The sequence below is a fragment of the Anarhichas minor genome, unplaced genomic scaffold (assembly GCF_050575085.1).
Source record: "Anarhichas minor isolate MPS153535 unplaced genomic scaffold, ASM5057508v1 ptg000014l, whole genome shotgun sequence".
NCBI classification, from domain to species: domain Eukaryota; kingdom Metazoa; phylum Chordata; class Actinopteri; order Perciformes; family Anarhichadidae; genus Anarhichas; species Anarhichas minor.
In genome coordinates this window covers 12,046,539-12,061,715 of record NW_027466460.1, presented here as the reverse complement: position 1 = coordinate 12,061,715, position 15,177 = coordinate 12,046,539, and the positions used below count along the sequence as shown (strand labels likewise).

The following is a 15,177-nucleotide window of genomic DNA, read 5'->3' as shown; positions in this document are numbered from 1 at the left end:
CAGGGTCCTTCATATTTTCTTCACTAAAGACCTTGTATCCCTTTATAAGGCAGATGGAGCATCATCACAGATCTATATCTATGTTATTCTGCATCTCTCCACACAAACATGCAGTCAGGGTGCATGTGTCTGTGCTTCCAGGTGTGTGTGTATATATATATATATACACACATAAATGTGTTACATAAATGTGTTTCCACTTGTACACATATATATCCAGGTGTGAGTGAATACAGCTGTCTTTGCGTGCATCAATGTGTGTGTGTGTGTGTGTGTGTGTGTGTGTGTGTGTGTGTGTGTGTGTGTGTGTGTGTGCAGAAGAAGACAATTCTTGACACAGAGTTTCTACTAACTAAGCTGAGCCAGCAGTTGCCATGGTGAAAACAGATCATACATCCTCACATGACCCAAAAAGCCCACCAATCCCAGGAGAGGATTGAAAGCCACTAATCAGCGAGGCAGGACATTGTCTGTGCCCGCGTCGAACACAGTGTATTTCAACACACACCTCTTTCTGTCTGTCTCTAGAAGGCAGGAGCCACAGGTCTCTGCTGTGTGAGTTTCTGCGGGTCCAGGGTTTCAGTGAAAGGGGGCGCTTGATAGGGGTTGGTGGTTACTATGGTAGCTCCGTTTGCGATGGGGTACGGTGTAGCTCTAGCACTGCCGAGGGGAGGATCCAGGTGTTGCCATGTGAACAAGTTTGTGTTGCTGCCAGTTAGGAAGCGCCGCAGTGCACTCAGCGTCAGTACAACCTGTTAGTAACACACACACACACACACACACACACACACACACAAACAAACACGCATTAGCAGAGGCTGTTACTTACAAACTGATTTGCATTGAAGCCACTGTTACAGCACTTATTCTCAGCAAGACGAAGAATCTAGAGCCATGTGGGGAACAGCAGTTCTTTGAGCTAAATGCTAACATCAGTATCCTAACATGCTCTCAATGACAATGCCAACATGTTGTTAAGAAGGTATAATGTTTACCAGGTTCACCATCTTAGTTTAGTGTGTTAGCATGGTAACATTCGCCAATTAGCCTTAAACACAAAGTGCAGTTGGAGCTAATGACAATGACATTACATTTGGAGGTATTTGGTCATAAACCAAAGTATTGGATGAATGGAAACTTTGATCTGATTATGGCCTTAGATGAAAAGTCAGGGCATCAACAGAATCAGTGGGATTCATCCTACAGAGATTATGAATTTCTGAACAAATTTTATGGCAATCCATCAAATAGCAGTTGAGATATTTTTGTCTGCTATCACAGAAATCAAAAACGTATACAACCCATGATCCAGGGATTCCCAAAACATACATTTTTTGTAACCTTTTGAGGATTTGGTTCTGGGTCCACTGTATACAGCATTTACAAACTTGAAGTGTGGAAATACAAAAAAGCTGGTCAGTAGCCAAAAATAGAATCCAGCGTGTCTAATCACTTAGCGTTTTTTGCAATATTCTTCACAAGACCCAATGTGATCCTTAACTTTTCTTTAATCTTAGTTTAATCCTTCTAACCTTTTTCCCTGCACTGTTTGGCTGTGTGTTGCAATCACATTTCTGCCAGAAATCAAAGAAATCTTATGGTGCACCCTTTCGTTGTTAATCTCTGACTCCAGCTGTTTATGAACAGGGTTCTACATTTCTGGTCTTTTTTCTAGCATGATTGTCCTATTTAATACAAGGTTCAATGGTGGTTCATGTTATTGTGTTCGTTGTCCTTGTTGTGATGTAAGAACGCACATGCACTGACGGCAACTTCTGAGGGTTCCTAGAACTGGAGCATTTATTATAATCTCCTGAGTAGTGCCTGAATTGAGTTCCAGGAACTCATCCCCAAAGGCAACAAAACAGTAGAAACAAAAGCAGATACCATGATGATGTTTACAAGTTACATTACATTTTAGCAAGTTACTGCAGTGGAAAAGAGCTATTAACTTGGAAATGTGCACAGTTTAGTTAAAAGTGCTGTCACTGTGACGATTGAAGATTGGAACAGAAGGTCACTTGTTCTTTAAAGAAAAGTTTACAGATTTAGTATTATACTTTCATAACGTTGGAGGACAGAGAAGAGATCAAGGTAGCAGAGGCCAAGATATCTTGACTTTTGGTCCTTAGTGTGTTAAGATAATGCAGCTTGAGAGCATCTTACTGTATACTACTACTGTATGCCATCCATGCTTAGTAAATCGCCCTCTTTAAAACTCCATTCTAAGGCAGATTGTTGCTAAAGGTCAGCAGATGAAACAACCCTAATGCAACACTCAGGTAATTTCCTCAGTTGTTAGGAAGCCAGAAGACATTAGAAGCGAGGGTCTAAGGATAGAGGATGTTGTATGCTGTACAGACTGTAAAGTGTGATGTAGGGCTGTATAAATACCATTGACTTGACCTGACTTTATTTAACAGTTTTCACATGCTAAGTTGAACTTCTCATGACAGTAAACCAGCTTTAATGTGTAAAATCAGAAGGCTTCCCCTTAGAGTCCAGAGCCACAGTCACAAGAGCATTCGGCTCTGTGTCACATGCTATGAATCCTCTATGAAGAATGTTGGAACCAATTACCACAGAACTATTGGAGATAAATGATGTAGCAAGCTGAAAAAGGGGTCTTTTGCTACATACTGTACATATTTGACACAGTTACAGCTTAACCTCTTTACGCCCTCTGACAGTGAGAAAAATGGCTGCTTTTAGTTTGGCGATGAAATTGTTTTAGCATGGCCCGTTGAGTTGTCAATGGATAATAAATCTGCCGGTCTCTGTCTGTTCTCTGGCATTGCAAATGTTTTTATTTAGGTTTCGCTGAGAGCAGCTTCCTTTCAAGAACACTCTGTTCACATCCCCACCTCGAAACTGCCCAGTGGAGCCGCAGTCTGAACTGTTGGCTACTGAGCAGCTTAACTGATCAGTTGGGGGTTAAGATCCCTACTCAAGGGCACCTTAATGGTTGCAAAGAAGGACTTGCAAGCACTGCTCTTTCACTTTCCCCACCGACATTTATCCCTGCTTGTCAGTGGATCGAACTCAAAAAAACTCTAACCTTTGGGCCACCAATCTGTAGTTTAAATGAGTAATTCGAAGAAAACTGTACACTGTTTGTTTAACACATAAGAACAGTGGATCACAGCATCGAGCATCGTTATGATTAATACTGGAAAACCCCTACTCTGAATTCGCCAATTCTACTACTTAACTAGTATCCATAAGGGAAACCCGAACCTACATAACCTTCCTCAATATACAAGTGTGTGTGTGTGTGTGTGTGTGTGTGTGTTAGACTAGAGAGAGGGTGGGAAGGCTCTTTGGTAAGAGGCTTTGCTTGTCCTCCATGAAGGAAATGTTCTTAAATCTGTTCATTGCCAGCAAACACTGATAACCCTGAAATACACACACATACAAACAAACAAGATGATGATAATGATGATGATGATGATGATGATGATGAACACACACACACATGAATGTACACAAAAACAGAGGACAGGTTTTAGACAAACAGGTATAAACATACGCACCCAGGTCAGGATGGAGAAGAAGCAGAAAGCGATGGTGGCTCTGGCAGCGTCTGAGCCCTGGGCCAATGGCAGCTCGTCTGCTGAGGTAGCCTGCCACTGATTGGCCAGAAAACAGAAGCCAACAAACCACAGGAAGCTTGCAAGACCTGGAGGCGGGACACAGAAAAAAAGGTAATGTGCAGCACCAATCTCTCGCGCATACCTGTGTACAACACTGTAACATTGCAGCTGATAAATAGTTAATTTGAACTATATTTTTTGGGCAGCGTGTAAATTTTCTTCCAGGGGATCAATCAGGTTTTACCTTAATTTATAATATTACATCCTAATTTATTTGTAGATTATATTGTGTATCATTAATCGGACTCTGCAAAGTAACTACTTACTAAAGTTGTCAAATGAATTTTGTTCAGTAAAAAATAAAAATATTTGCCACTGAAATGTCGTGGAGTAGAAGTATAAAGATACCAGAAAATAGAAAATACTCAAGTCAAGTACAAGTACCTCAAAATTGTACTGAAGTACAGTAAGTGAGTAAATGCACTTAGTTATTTTCCACCAGTGTATCTGTGTGTATATTATGTACCAGAGAAGCCGAGGTCCAGCATTACAGCCCGTCTTCTGTCCTTGACGCTGCTGATGGAGGGGAAGTAAATGTCCAGGATCAGGAAAAAGATGCTGCCCACAAAACAGGCCACGCCCACGGTAACACCATAGTTACAGGCATCAGCGTTGTTGTTAAAGACGCAGAGCAAGCGCTCGCTGCCGATGTTGATGTAGCCCTCGTTCACGATGCAGCTGAACACCACCATGGAGAAAACCTGCAGGGGAAGACAAGACAAGTGAGCGGTTTTATTATTGTAACAGGTAGAAGAGAATGAACTCACACTGGTGTTTGAATGCCTTTCATTCCTCATACATACCACACACAGACACACCAGTACAAACACAGCTTCTGTTCAAGTGTGTGTGCTGTGGACTCGGTTGTTATAAAATAGTCATCCAGTCATCCAGTTTGGTGAACTGGGGATCAAGCAAGATTTCTTAAAGGGTCAGTGCACCCAAATTAGAAAACATTCTCCACTTGTTCTTACTGGTACAGGCATGCAGACAGTTTCAGTTTTATTTGCAAACATTTTGAGATATCCTCAAGTAACATTGTTTCTGTGAGGCCTCATTGCATTTTGAGTTTTTTAAATGTACAATAACAAAAAAAAAGGGGGCCTCAATGCCGAATGCCCTACCCTCAAGTTAGTCTAGTCGTAATTTGATAAAATGCTGATTCAGATTAAGAACTATTAAGACATCACATTGGGCTTTTTGGAAATCGTGAAGGACATTTTCCACTCTTTTTTTGTGGACTAATTGAGAACATAATTGGAATTTTAATTGATAATGTACACAACTGTTAGTTTTAGCCCTACTTGCCATTTCGGAAACAAAAAGCGGAACATATTAACAAATACATTTGCAGAGATGAAATTATCACAATAATATTTGCCAAACAGTGAACTTTGGGTCTTTGAGCAGTTGCCCACTTGAGCAGTTGTCATTTACCTCGGTTGTATTTGGTTGATAGCAGAAGTATCAGTGTCGGATGTCTCAAAGTCTTATTAAATAGAACATCTCACAAACCTCAATCGGCAAGTGTTTTGCAATTTGGGTGAACAGATTATTTTAGAAATATGACTATTTAATCCCTTTAAGAACTGGATGCCATGAATCAGACACCAACCTAACTGCACAATATGACAATGAAAGACAAAAACATTTTGATTTAACAATCTTTAGATATCTCTGTTAGAGCTGAAATGATTAGTCGAGTAATTGATTGAAAATAATCTATTTTATAAACCGATTAATCTTTTTAGATGTTATTCAACCAAAAACTGCTAAACATTTCTTGGTTCCTGCCTCTCACTTGTGAGTATTTGCTGCTTTTCTTTGTTGATTTAGGGCATTTTTTACTCTTTTCTCACATGTTGTAGACAAACAATCAATCAATCAATAGAGAAAACCATTCCCATTAATAATTGATCATGAAAATAATGGCTCTTCACAGCCCTTATCTCTACAGCAATTCATTTTAATGTATTTTTATTATTTATTGTACTGATCTGATCCAAGTTGTATCGGTTTGGGTTTGCTTTATTTTACTTTGTTTCATTTAAGGAGCACTGGCACTAATGACAAATAATGTTGAACTGCATTAAATTATGAAAACAGAGACTGAAAGAAAGAGACGGGTTATTATGGGCTTCTGTTAACTTGCTATGCCTCCTTTAAATCCAAATTGTTCCTTCAACGCACATGCTGTATGGTGACTCACAGCTGCACAGCATCGCACCAGAGAGACAGAAAGAGAGGTGTTACATTCTGGTTAGGGGGCATCAACATCCAAAGCGCTATCTAGACACAAAGAGGCTCCAGATAAATATATGGTAATCAGACGCTGGTCCTCGAGCTCCTGCCACAAGCTGCATCTCTGAAATCATTTCTATTTATGAGACCGAGCTGCACAACAGATATCTAATTCAAAGGTACTGAGCCTTTTACAAAACATTAAAAATATATATGAATCCCGACAAAAAAGACACAAAGGCAAAGCGCGAGAGACACAAACAATGTGGATGGGAGAGAGACAGGGGGGGGGGGGGGGGGTGCAGGTAGGCCTGTCCATTGATGTTAACCCACACGTTGCAGAGGAGGCTTACTCACCCACGACATCAGTCTGAGGATGGTCCGGGGATGCGTGAAGAAGGCGACCGGATCGAAGGGGACGCTGCCGGCCTTTCTGGCGCCGTACGCTCCCGCTGGCTCCATCCTTCCGGCAATGTGCAGCCTGACGCCCGCCGAGAGAACGAGAGGAGACGGTCAGAGAGCTGCGCGGAGCGGCGGCGTCCTCCTCCAGCCTCCGTGTGAAGTCACACCGCGTCACTGCGAGCGGATCAGAGCTGCACCGCAGAATTTCAACTCTCAATTAACATTGCGTTATTATGACGCGTTCAACCTTTTTTAGATGTTAGGCTGATGAAGAGGAATATTTTTTTTGTCCAAAAAGAACGTATAAAACAAACCTATAATTTCCCATATCAGGCTTTTGTTATGTGTTAGCGATATTTCTATTTTTTGATAGATGATGATACAACCATGTGTTATCGTTTGACAAACTAACGTGTTTAACCAACAGATGTTAAGCAACATTATGATTAAAAGAGACTCAAGTTTTTATTTTTAAACACGCAAAGAGTTTTGACCAATGGCATATCAGCAGGGCTGTAACCAGGTGATAAGCCAAAAACCCAACCCCATTTACAGATTATATATTCAGTTAACTGTTGAATTAAAAATGTCTTTAAATTTCCTCTACATGAACATTTAAATACTCTTTCAAAGACACTGTAAGGAACAATTCACTCTGGTAGAGGGAGTCTTTTTAATTCATTATTTCAGGGCCTGAAAGTTATTAAATTCAAATATATAATATCTAAAAATGCTGGCTACAAGGACAACACTAGTTAGAAGGATCAGTGTTGGTTTTGGTCTTTGGTAACTAAAACAAAAATATAGATTAACATTTACCATAAACGCTGAACATTAACAAATTACTGCTTTTATGTGTTTTGTGTATTATATGTTTTTAGTGTGTTGTTTTATATGATCATTTTAAAGTTGAGTTAAGTGTCTTGGAGAATTATGAAAATAACTATATAAATATAATTTTGTATTATTATCAATCAGTTTGATAATAGTCCTTTACTGCTTTTTAATGGGACCAAGATATGAGCAGCACATTTGTCAGCACTCTGGTGGACAAACACGGAACAGTCTAAAGTACATCGCATCTTTGCCATTTCTGTGCTGCAAATTTTCGTTACTTATTGGCCGACATCTTAGCAAATACGATATATCCGAAGATAAAATCGTCCGATAAAATCAACCATGGTGATGTGTCGGCCAAGCTCTATATTTGATATTACTAATCTACAGTTCTGTCAAGAACCTTTTTACTTGAATAAATAAAAAGTCATGTAACCATCTGAGTTTTTAACCAAAGACATTTTATTGGATTTGATTGGACAGTTAATGACAGCTTGGTTGAGATAAAACCAGATCTGTGTTTAGAGAGTACTGACTAAAAGGTATGACACACACTCTCTCACACACACACAGTACTCTTTGTTTCTGTATCAAAGCTCATCTTTAGTTTTGTTGGCGTTTTTTGCCTCTTCAGCTTTTGCAGCCTCGATGTACTCCCTCCTGTCTTCATCCTCCTGGAGACACCAAAGAAAGACGTTTATTTTTAACATAGAGATAAAAAAGGCAGCTCACAAACACACACACACACACACGCACACACACACACACACACACACACACACACACACACACAATCACACAAACTTAAAAACACTGCAGTGATGTTGTTGTTTGTGGGGCTATAATTTACCTTAACTCTGTATTTTTTGGCTTTCTCCATCTCTTTATCTACAAACTTCACCAGGTCCTTCACCTTCTTCTTACCAGTATAAACCACCACCTGACAAGAACACAGATATCACATACTGCACATTAATATCTCCATATATGTCAAGTCCACAGAGGGTAACACACATAATCCTTCATTTTCAGCAGTCATTCGACAATAATAATTAGGTTATTTTATGCATTAAACTCATGGGATATATTACAAAACAAACAAAGGAATCATTGATATGCTCCTTACTCTTTCAGCATATAGAGCAGGGAAGAGGCAGAGTGATGGGTAGCTGCCCTGTATTGACATGTTGATGTCATTGGCTGAGGCATCGATTCGAGCGACGACCACGTCCTCTCGCTCCTTCGTGGCCTCGGCCAACTCCTCCCACAGTGGAAACAGAGCACGGGACTCCGCACTGTAGGGAAGATCTGAAATACACAGTAAGTAGTAAGAGATTTATACCTATAAGCACAAAGAAAACAACAAAAGTTTATGATCTCAGTTGCTAGTTTCAAGTCTTCTTCAATACAGCAGGCAAGTGATAAAAAGTAGTGAGCAAGGAAGCATGAATTTGTTGATTTGAAGGTCTAATAACATCTATGTGCCAATTTTGTTTGTTGTATATTTAAATTTGCATTCATTTATTTTTTAAGCCACTGGGGACAACAGAACAAGCTAAAATCACAATATTCAGTGTTGATGACAGCAAATCAAAACAGTAAACAGCAATGAGCTGAAAGATGCTAAAATGCTCTCTGGAGTTAAGGGGAACTTAGATTATTGTAACTTTAAAGCTGGAGTGAGGAACTATAGTCTCCCCCTCTGGCAGTGAGAGTAATTACACAAAGCTGTGGATGCATGCTTCTGACGAATGCTTGAAGGTGAGCTTGCCATGTGATTCGTGTTTGTCTCCGCCATTGATCGTTTTTTGTTTTTTTAATACTTTAATCCTTAATCCGAATGCCGAGTTTCTTTTGATAATCTGTAGCACCCAGACACCTTTCCTGAACACTTTTGGGGATTTTTCCACCTTAGCTTCCACCATACTTTAGGTTCCACCATACTTCTAGCTGCTGATCCATTGCTATTGTCTCTTCCCCCTTCCTGCCCTCTTTACTAGCTCTGGCTGAGGTAAAACCCAATATTCACTGCGCCATTGCGGGAAAGTCGCCACAGACACCAGACAGCACATCTCTGGTATTCTGTGAAATACAGAGAGCTTTCCCTAGAGGTGATAGACCTAATCAGCCTTGTGTGAACTTGTTTGGCAAGGGATTGAATATAACAAACCTTCTTTTATATGTAAAAGTACCGGAGTCCAGCTTTAAATTACTATTAAAACAATGTTAACCTAAACGTTACGCTTTTAAACCAAATTTAGCCCAGAATGAACCTCCGTATCTAAGTGTCTATTCACCTGCAAATTCCCAAACATCAAAGCTAACTGGGTAGCTTTGAAATAAAAAGTGCATTTACATACAGAAGAGGACAAAAACAGTCTTGTTGGGGTTGAAGCCGACGTTCTCCAGAGTCATTCCCACCAGCTCCTTCACCGGCTGTTTGTCCCATCCTTCAGGTATCGGCTCACTCTGCATCTTAGGCTGTTACATTAACACAAACACGTTATTCATATCAGGCTGTTTCAAGCTGTTTCTCCAGTTCCTGTTATATGCATCGCACGCTGAATGAGAGTGAGCGTTACCTTAGCCTTGCCCTGCAGGTAGGACTGGCAGAATGTTTTTATGGTCTCTACATCCAGAGTGTCAGAGGGCAGGTGATAGGTCACATGGTCCGTCAGGTTGACCAGTCGGATCAGAGGAGCCTCGAAGTCCCGAACCCGGAAGTACTCCATCAGCCTGCCGTTACGAGGCTCATCCACGTCCACGCACACAAACAAAATCTGAATACACATACACATGCAAAGGTGAAGTACTCCATCGGCTTATTGTAATATTAAATAATATGTGTTTCAGTGCTGCTGTTTGAAATAATTTGTTTGGTTTCTACCTTCAACCTGAAGGCTTCTGCAGCACCATTAAAGGCAGAGTGGATCTCTTTAAAGGCAGCAGAGCTTTTGTTGACAAACAACAGGGCGTGGTTTAACACAGGGGATGCTAATATCTGAGTGGCTGTCTGCAAGAGAGAGAGAATAACATAAATACATCTCCATTAACAAGAGAATGTCATTTCTGTCGAATTAAATATCAGCTGCGTTGGGACACGGTGTCTTGCCCTGGGGAATTCAACTTGTTTCTAACATTTGGTAGCCTTACTTGTATGTTGCCAGAGTGGTTCTTCATAGTAAGATGAATGAAGACAAGGCCACAATATGTTATTTATGTCTACACCATAGTTCTACAGCAGTTTACATCTGGTTAGTTACACTGCTTGAATTCATGTTTAGTTTACAGTGGATTTCAATGGGGAAAAAAAATCAGTTTTAAAATATAAAAAAGGTCTACAGAGACCTCTCTAAGTTTCTTTAAGTGTGATCTAAACACACAAAAGTGTACTGAAGTTTTAGTTTACAATGATCCATCACAATTACATCCACCCTTCAGTCCAACAGGGAGTGAGCCTTTGATTATGAAAACAAAGATGTCGTACTACACTACACTACATATGTAATAGAAATATTTTTAATAAAAAATCTGCAAAATCAAGTGATTGGCCTTAAAAAAAGAGGTATTGGATCTGCACACGAACTGACAACGACAACAATTCTTTAATGTATTAAAAAGGTGAAGTAACCGATTTAATTAGAGTTTGAATGCAAAAAAAAACACAACCCCACAGAACATTTCCAGATTTGGAAGTAGAGCAGTTATACAGTATGTGTGTGAAAATGTACCATGCATCTAATACTCTACCTGTCCCGTGTACTCAGTGACTGGGTCCATCTGGTAGACGGTGATAAAAATGATCAGCATCTCTTTAGATGTCTCAGGCGTCATTTTGTAAGCCTGGATGAGCTTAGACTGCAGCAGACACACACACACACACACACACACACACACACACACACACACACACACACACACACACACACACAAACAAACAAACACAGGTAAGAAAGCAATGGATGAATTCATATATTCTACTAGCTTGATGTGATGGTTCAATTATTTAAATCCAATCCCTTGCATCCAAAATGCAAAGGACTGAGTCAGCACTAAGAAAACGCAGAGACAGACAAATACAGCCATCTGTCGGAGGCTTATGTTGTATTCAAAATACCTTTTTCAACATTAGTACAACGTCATGTGTGAGACCATATTTGGTGATAAGTTCATCGTTCTGTGTCACAGCAAAGTTTACATCAGGAAGGTTGACGGCTGCATTGTAAAACACCTGGACGTACTCGTGATTCAGCTCCTACACACACACACACACACACACACACACACACACACACGTAAAAGCAAACGCAAATTGTTATTCAGACAATTGATTGACACAAGTGAGAAGCTGGAAAATCAAACAGATGGTTTCACCTTAAAGAAGCCGACCACCGTCAGCTCCTCTGAGGCCTCTGATTGGCTAAGATCAGCGATGAGGTCAGCAGAAGACCCCGCTCTCCTTTTCAGCCAGGTTAAGATGGACGCCGAGCTCTGAGGAACTTCATCACAATCCAGGAAAACAAATCATTTTCATCCTTGATATTGAAGAAATAATCTATTGACATTTTGGAAAATCTGCATATTTGCTTTCTTGCCGAGAGTTAGACGACAATAATTGTTTCCCTCTCGTGTCCCTGTGTTAACTATTGAGCTAGATCCAATATTAGCTTAGCTTAGCATAAAGACTGGAAACAGGGGGAAACAGGGTTAGGGTTAGAGGGCAGAAGAATACGAAGCTCATTGGTTTACATGTTTTATCTCATTTGTTTAATCTGCACACAAACAGAAATGTGAAAACAACAAATTTCACATGCTGTAACTATTTCTTGGCAACCTGTAGCCAGGTGCTGCGACTTCCTGGAGTCTCTGTTGGTTCCCTGGAAACCTCACCTGACTAGACTCTAGGATTAAACAAACGAGAAATAAAATGTTAATTGTTGAGAGAGTCAGGCTAGATGTTTCCCGCTTGCCTTTATGCTAAACTAACCTAATCCTATCCCAGTTCTGATCGACGTACTACTCAGACATGAAAGAGGTTTCAGTTCTCTCCTCTGACTCTTAGCAAGTGTCAATGGCGGCGGGAGGGAGGGGCTAGCAGGGTCTTAAGCTCCCCCCCCCCCCCCCCCCTTCTAGAGTGCTATATGTGTTGAGTATTTAGACATACCAGGACAAGTCACAGGGTTGTGTTTATCGCCAGAAATGTACAGCCTGATCGTGGCGAGGCCTGTCACATTGAGTTCTTTGGCCAGGTCTTTCTCTTTTGTCACATCAACCACGGCCAGTCTGACCTCTGACCCCTGAAGCTCTGCAGCAGCGCCTTCGAACGCGGCTGAGATACGATGGCCTTCTCCAGACAGAGGAGCATCTACACACACAGAAACACACACAGAAAGTACATTCATTCCAGTACTACTTTACTTGTACATACGGAGCTTTTTACGTCACTACAATATTTTGATAACTTTAGTTGCTTTCCAGATTCAGATATATAATATTTTAATAATGCAAACTAAACACGCAAGTGAAATTTACAAGCTACAGCATACAGTTATATGTTGATAATTTACCACCTCCACCCGCTGCAACAATGAAGTGATGAACAAATAATTGCATCACTATAATCCAGTGAAATAATATATAAATATAAATATCATTCTGAAATGGGCCATTTTGCAAAATGAGTAGTTTTAATTTTGGTACTTTAAGTATATTTGAATGTTTGAATGTACTTTAAGTATATTTGAATGTGGAGTTAAGTCAAATTTGAAATGCATGATTTTTACTTTTACTTAAATTAGATTTCGGAGTACTTCTTTTACATCTGACGGTAAAAAGAATAAGTAAATAAGGATATGGTGAATTTGCTGCAATCCATAAGACACTTTTCAAACCATTAGGTAGCTCTTATGGTGTCATTGCTCACAGTCAATATATCAACGTGTAGGTCAAGAGCATGCTGTGTGTGTCTCTGTGTGAAACTTACAGAAGTGCACCAGCAGCTGCTTATATTTTCTCAGTGCCCTGTTGAAATTTCCTTTCTTCAGCTGTAAAACGTCATCCTCCTCGGGGGATGATTTGTCTGCGTGTTGCTCAGGTTGTTTGTCAGCGGCAGCAAACACACAGAGACAGAAGGCCGTCACCCCCAGCAGCAACAGCGTCTTCATGACTGTTCACCTACAGACTGACAAACTGGACACTCGAGCAACCTTGACACAAAGGTATGATGGGAGTGGTGAAATGAAGGGCTGATATGCGCACGTGTGTGTGTGTAGGTGTGTGTGTGTTTGTGTGTGTGTTTGTATGTGTGTGTGTGTGTGTGTGTATCAGTGCTGAGCTGGGAGTTGTGAATGCTTTTGTTATCAGCCGACTAGACCCACCAGTCTGTAGCTGATTAACTTCCCTATCTGAGCCCTGCTGTATCTCTGCTGTTGGCTGCCCTTCATATCAAGTATATCACTAACATCTAAATAACCTTTGCCTAACACTGTTAGCCTCAGCAAGGTCAAAATGGAAGCATGCACTCACCAAACACACATGCTCAAGCATATGAAAAACTCCACAGACGTTACGAAAATAAAACACCTTGACAGCGTCATCAAAGTAACCAAGACCATATTTATTTCCCTATCAACATGATAGAATGATAAATAATAATATGACAACATTTTGATTAAAAAAGAAAAGAAAAATAATCAAACTTGGCAGGGATACTGAGTGTCACACATTACTACAACGACAGGGAAAGCAGACACTTTAATCAGTCATTGCGTTGGAGTGCATAGACGCAGCAGCAGCACAGGCGCCACACATATCCTTCAAACACAACCCGGTTTTCACGTCAGGTCGATTTCACAGCATATATGAAGGGTTGCACTCCAGCGAATATCAATCAAACTGCATTTTGTGTTTATTCATTTTAAGAATGGCCTGTATTATATCAAGTCTATATCATTAAAGGAATAGTTCACCAGTTTAGGAAATATGCTAATTTGCTTTCTTACAGGGGTTTAGATGAGAAGATTGATACCATACTCTCATATACTGTAGTATCTGTCTGCTAGATATGGAGCTACAGCTAGGACACGGTTAGCTTAGCATAAAGACTGGAAACCGAGGGAAACAGCTAGCTTGGCTCTGTCCAGAGGTGACAAAGCCTGTCTGCCAGCATCTCTAAAGCTCATTAATTAATACATTATATCACATACAAACACTTTGTGTATCTCTGGTGTTAACAAACCTCAGAAATAACACAGAGTAAATCCATGACATGAAATTAAATTGGAAAAAAGAGGTTAGAAGATATAATATAATCAACCTGGAGCTGTGCATACGGTAAGTGATATACCAAAGTATGCATCGCAGCAATACAAACATAAAGACCCCCTCTGTATTTGTACAAGATACCTTTTAGGCACAGTGTACACAACTGAAGAATTGTGTGTTTCTCAACTCATCATACATTTAAATTATAAACCAATATGAGTAAACTTTACTGATGTAAACATTTTTTACAGCAACCAAAAATGTTGTTTAGTTATTGTCTTGTGTACCTCTTTGTATTAAAAGTTCTGTAAATCAATCTAAGTTGTTAGTTTCAAATTCTGTGTTAATATTTGACAGATTGTACCTTAAAGGCCCACACAGGTGAGTTCACTCCCTCTGGTTGATTAGACCTGCTAAAGCTGGGCAGAGCTGGAACTACATCAGGTCCACTGGCATGTACTAATAAAGTCTTATTTTAACAGTGTTTTAAGTCAATCACCTGTGTGGGTTTGTCTTAGATGTGCAGGGCCGTTAAAATTATAAATATGCAGAAAATTAAATTAGAGCATGTTAAGCCAATGGGTTTTCCAAAAGGCTTTGTTTGCGTCACCAAAGACAATCATGTCTGCTATTGAATTGAATTCATTAAAGTAAACATGAATGTAAGCTTCATATACATTTGGAAAAAGAGAAAGATTTTGTTCTTTTAGTATAAATATTCTATAGAAAATACAATTACATAAACACAACTATGACTTAAATCCCTGGGCTGGACATCATC

At 40.0% G+C, this 15,177-nt stretch overlaps 2 protein-coding genes across 2 annotated transcripts; both read right to left on the bottom strand.

Annotated features, from left to right (window-relative positions):
* Positions 1–403: 403 nt before the first annotated feature.
* On the bottom strand, positions 404–6,356 carry LOC142950145 (synaptogyrin-3-like). Its single transcript, XM_076092046.1, has 4 exons — positions 6,252–6,356; positions 4,120–4,354; positions 3,534–3,679; positions 404–752 (listed from the first exon to the last, which is right to left on the bottom strand). Exons 1-4 carry the CDS (start codon positions 6,354–6,356, stop codon positions 525–527), a joined length of 714 nt encoding a protein of 237 aa, XP_075948161.1. The 3' UTR covers positions 404–524.
* A 1,367-nt stretch (positions 6,357–7,723) lies between these two features.
* LOC142949418 (protein disulfide-isomerase) lies at positions 7,724–13,297 on the bottom strand. Its single transcript, XM_076091049.1, has 11 exons — positions 13,117–13,297; positions 12,298–12,498; positions 11,508–11,632; positions 11,251–11,388; positions 10,884–10,991; positions 10,021–10,146; positions 9,716–9,913; positions 9,494–9,614; positions 8,260–8,441; positions 7,984–8,073; positions 7,724–7,807 (listed from the first exon to the last, which is right to left on the bottom strand). The coding sequence occupies exons 1-11, from the start codon at positions 13,295–13,297 to the stop codon at positions 7,724–7,726; spliced, it is 1,554 nt and encodes a 517-aa protein (XP_075947164.1).
* Between the last annotated feature and the right edge of the window lie 1,880 nt (positions 13,298–15,177).

Excerpts from the sequence above, each read along its gene's own strand:
- LOC142950145 (XM_076092046.1), bottom strand. The coding sequence starts at position 6,356 with ATGGAGCCAGCGGGAGCGTACGGCGCCAGAAAGGCCGGCAGCGTCCCC. Across the intron at positions 3,680-4,119 it reads GCTGGACCTCGGCTTCTCTG|GTCTTGCAAGCTTCCTGTGG; the intron begins GTACATAATATA and ends TCCCGCCTCCAG. Across the intron at positions 753-3,533 it reads TCTTCTCCATCCTGACCTGG|GTTGTACTGACGCTGAGTGC; the intron begins GTGCGTATGTTT and ends TGTTACTAACAG.
- LOC142949418 (XM_076091049.1), bottom strand. The coding sequence starts at position 13,297 with ATGAAGACGCTGTTGCTGCTGGGGGTGACGGCCTTCTGTCTCTGTGTG. Across the intron at positions 10,992-11,250 it reads TTGTACTAATGTTGAAAAAG|TCTAAGCTCATCCAGGCTTA; the intron begins GTATTTTGAATA and ends TGTCTGCTGCAG. Across the intron at positions 7,808-7,983 it reads CCAAAAAATACAGAGTTAAG|GAGGATGAAGACAGGAGGGA; the intron begins GTAAATTATAGC and ends TGGTGTCTCCAG.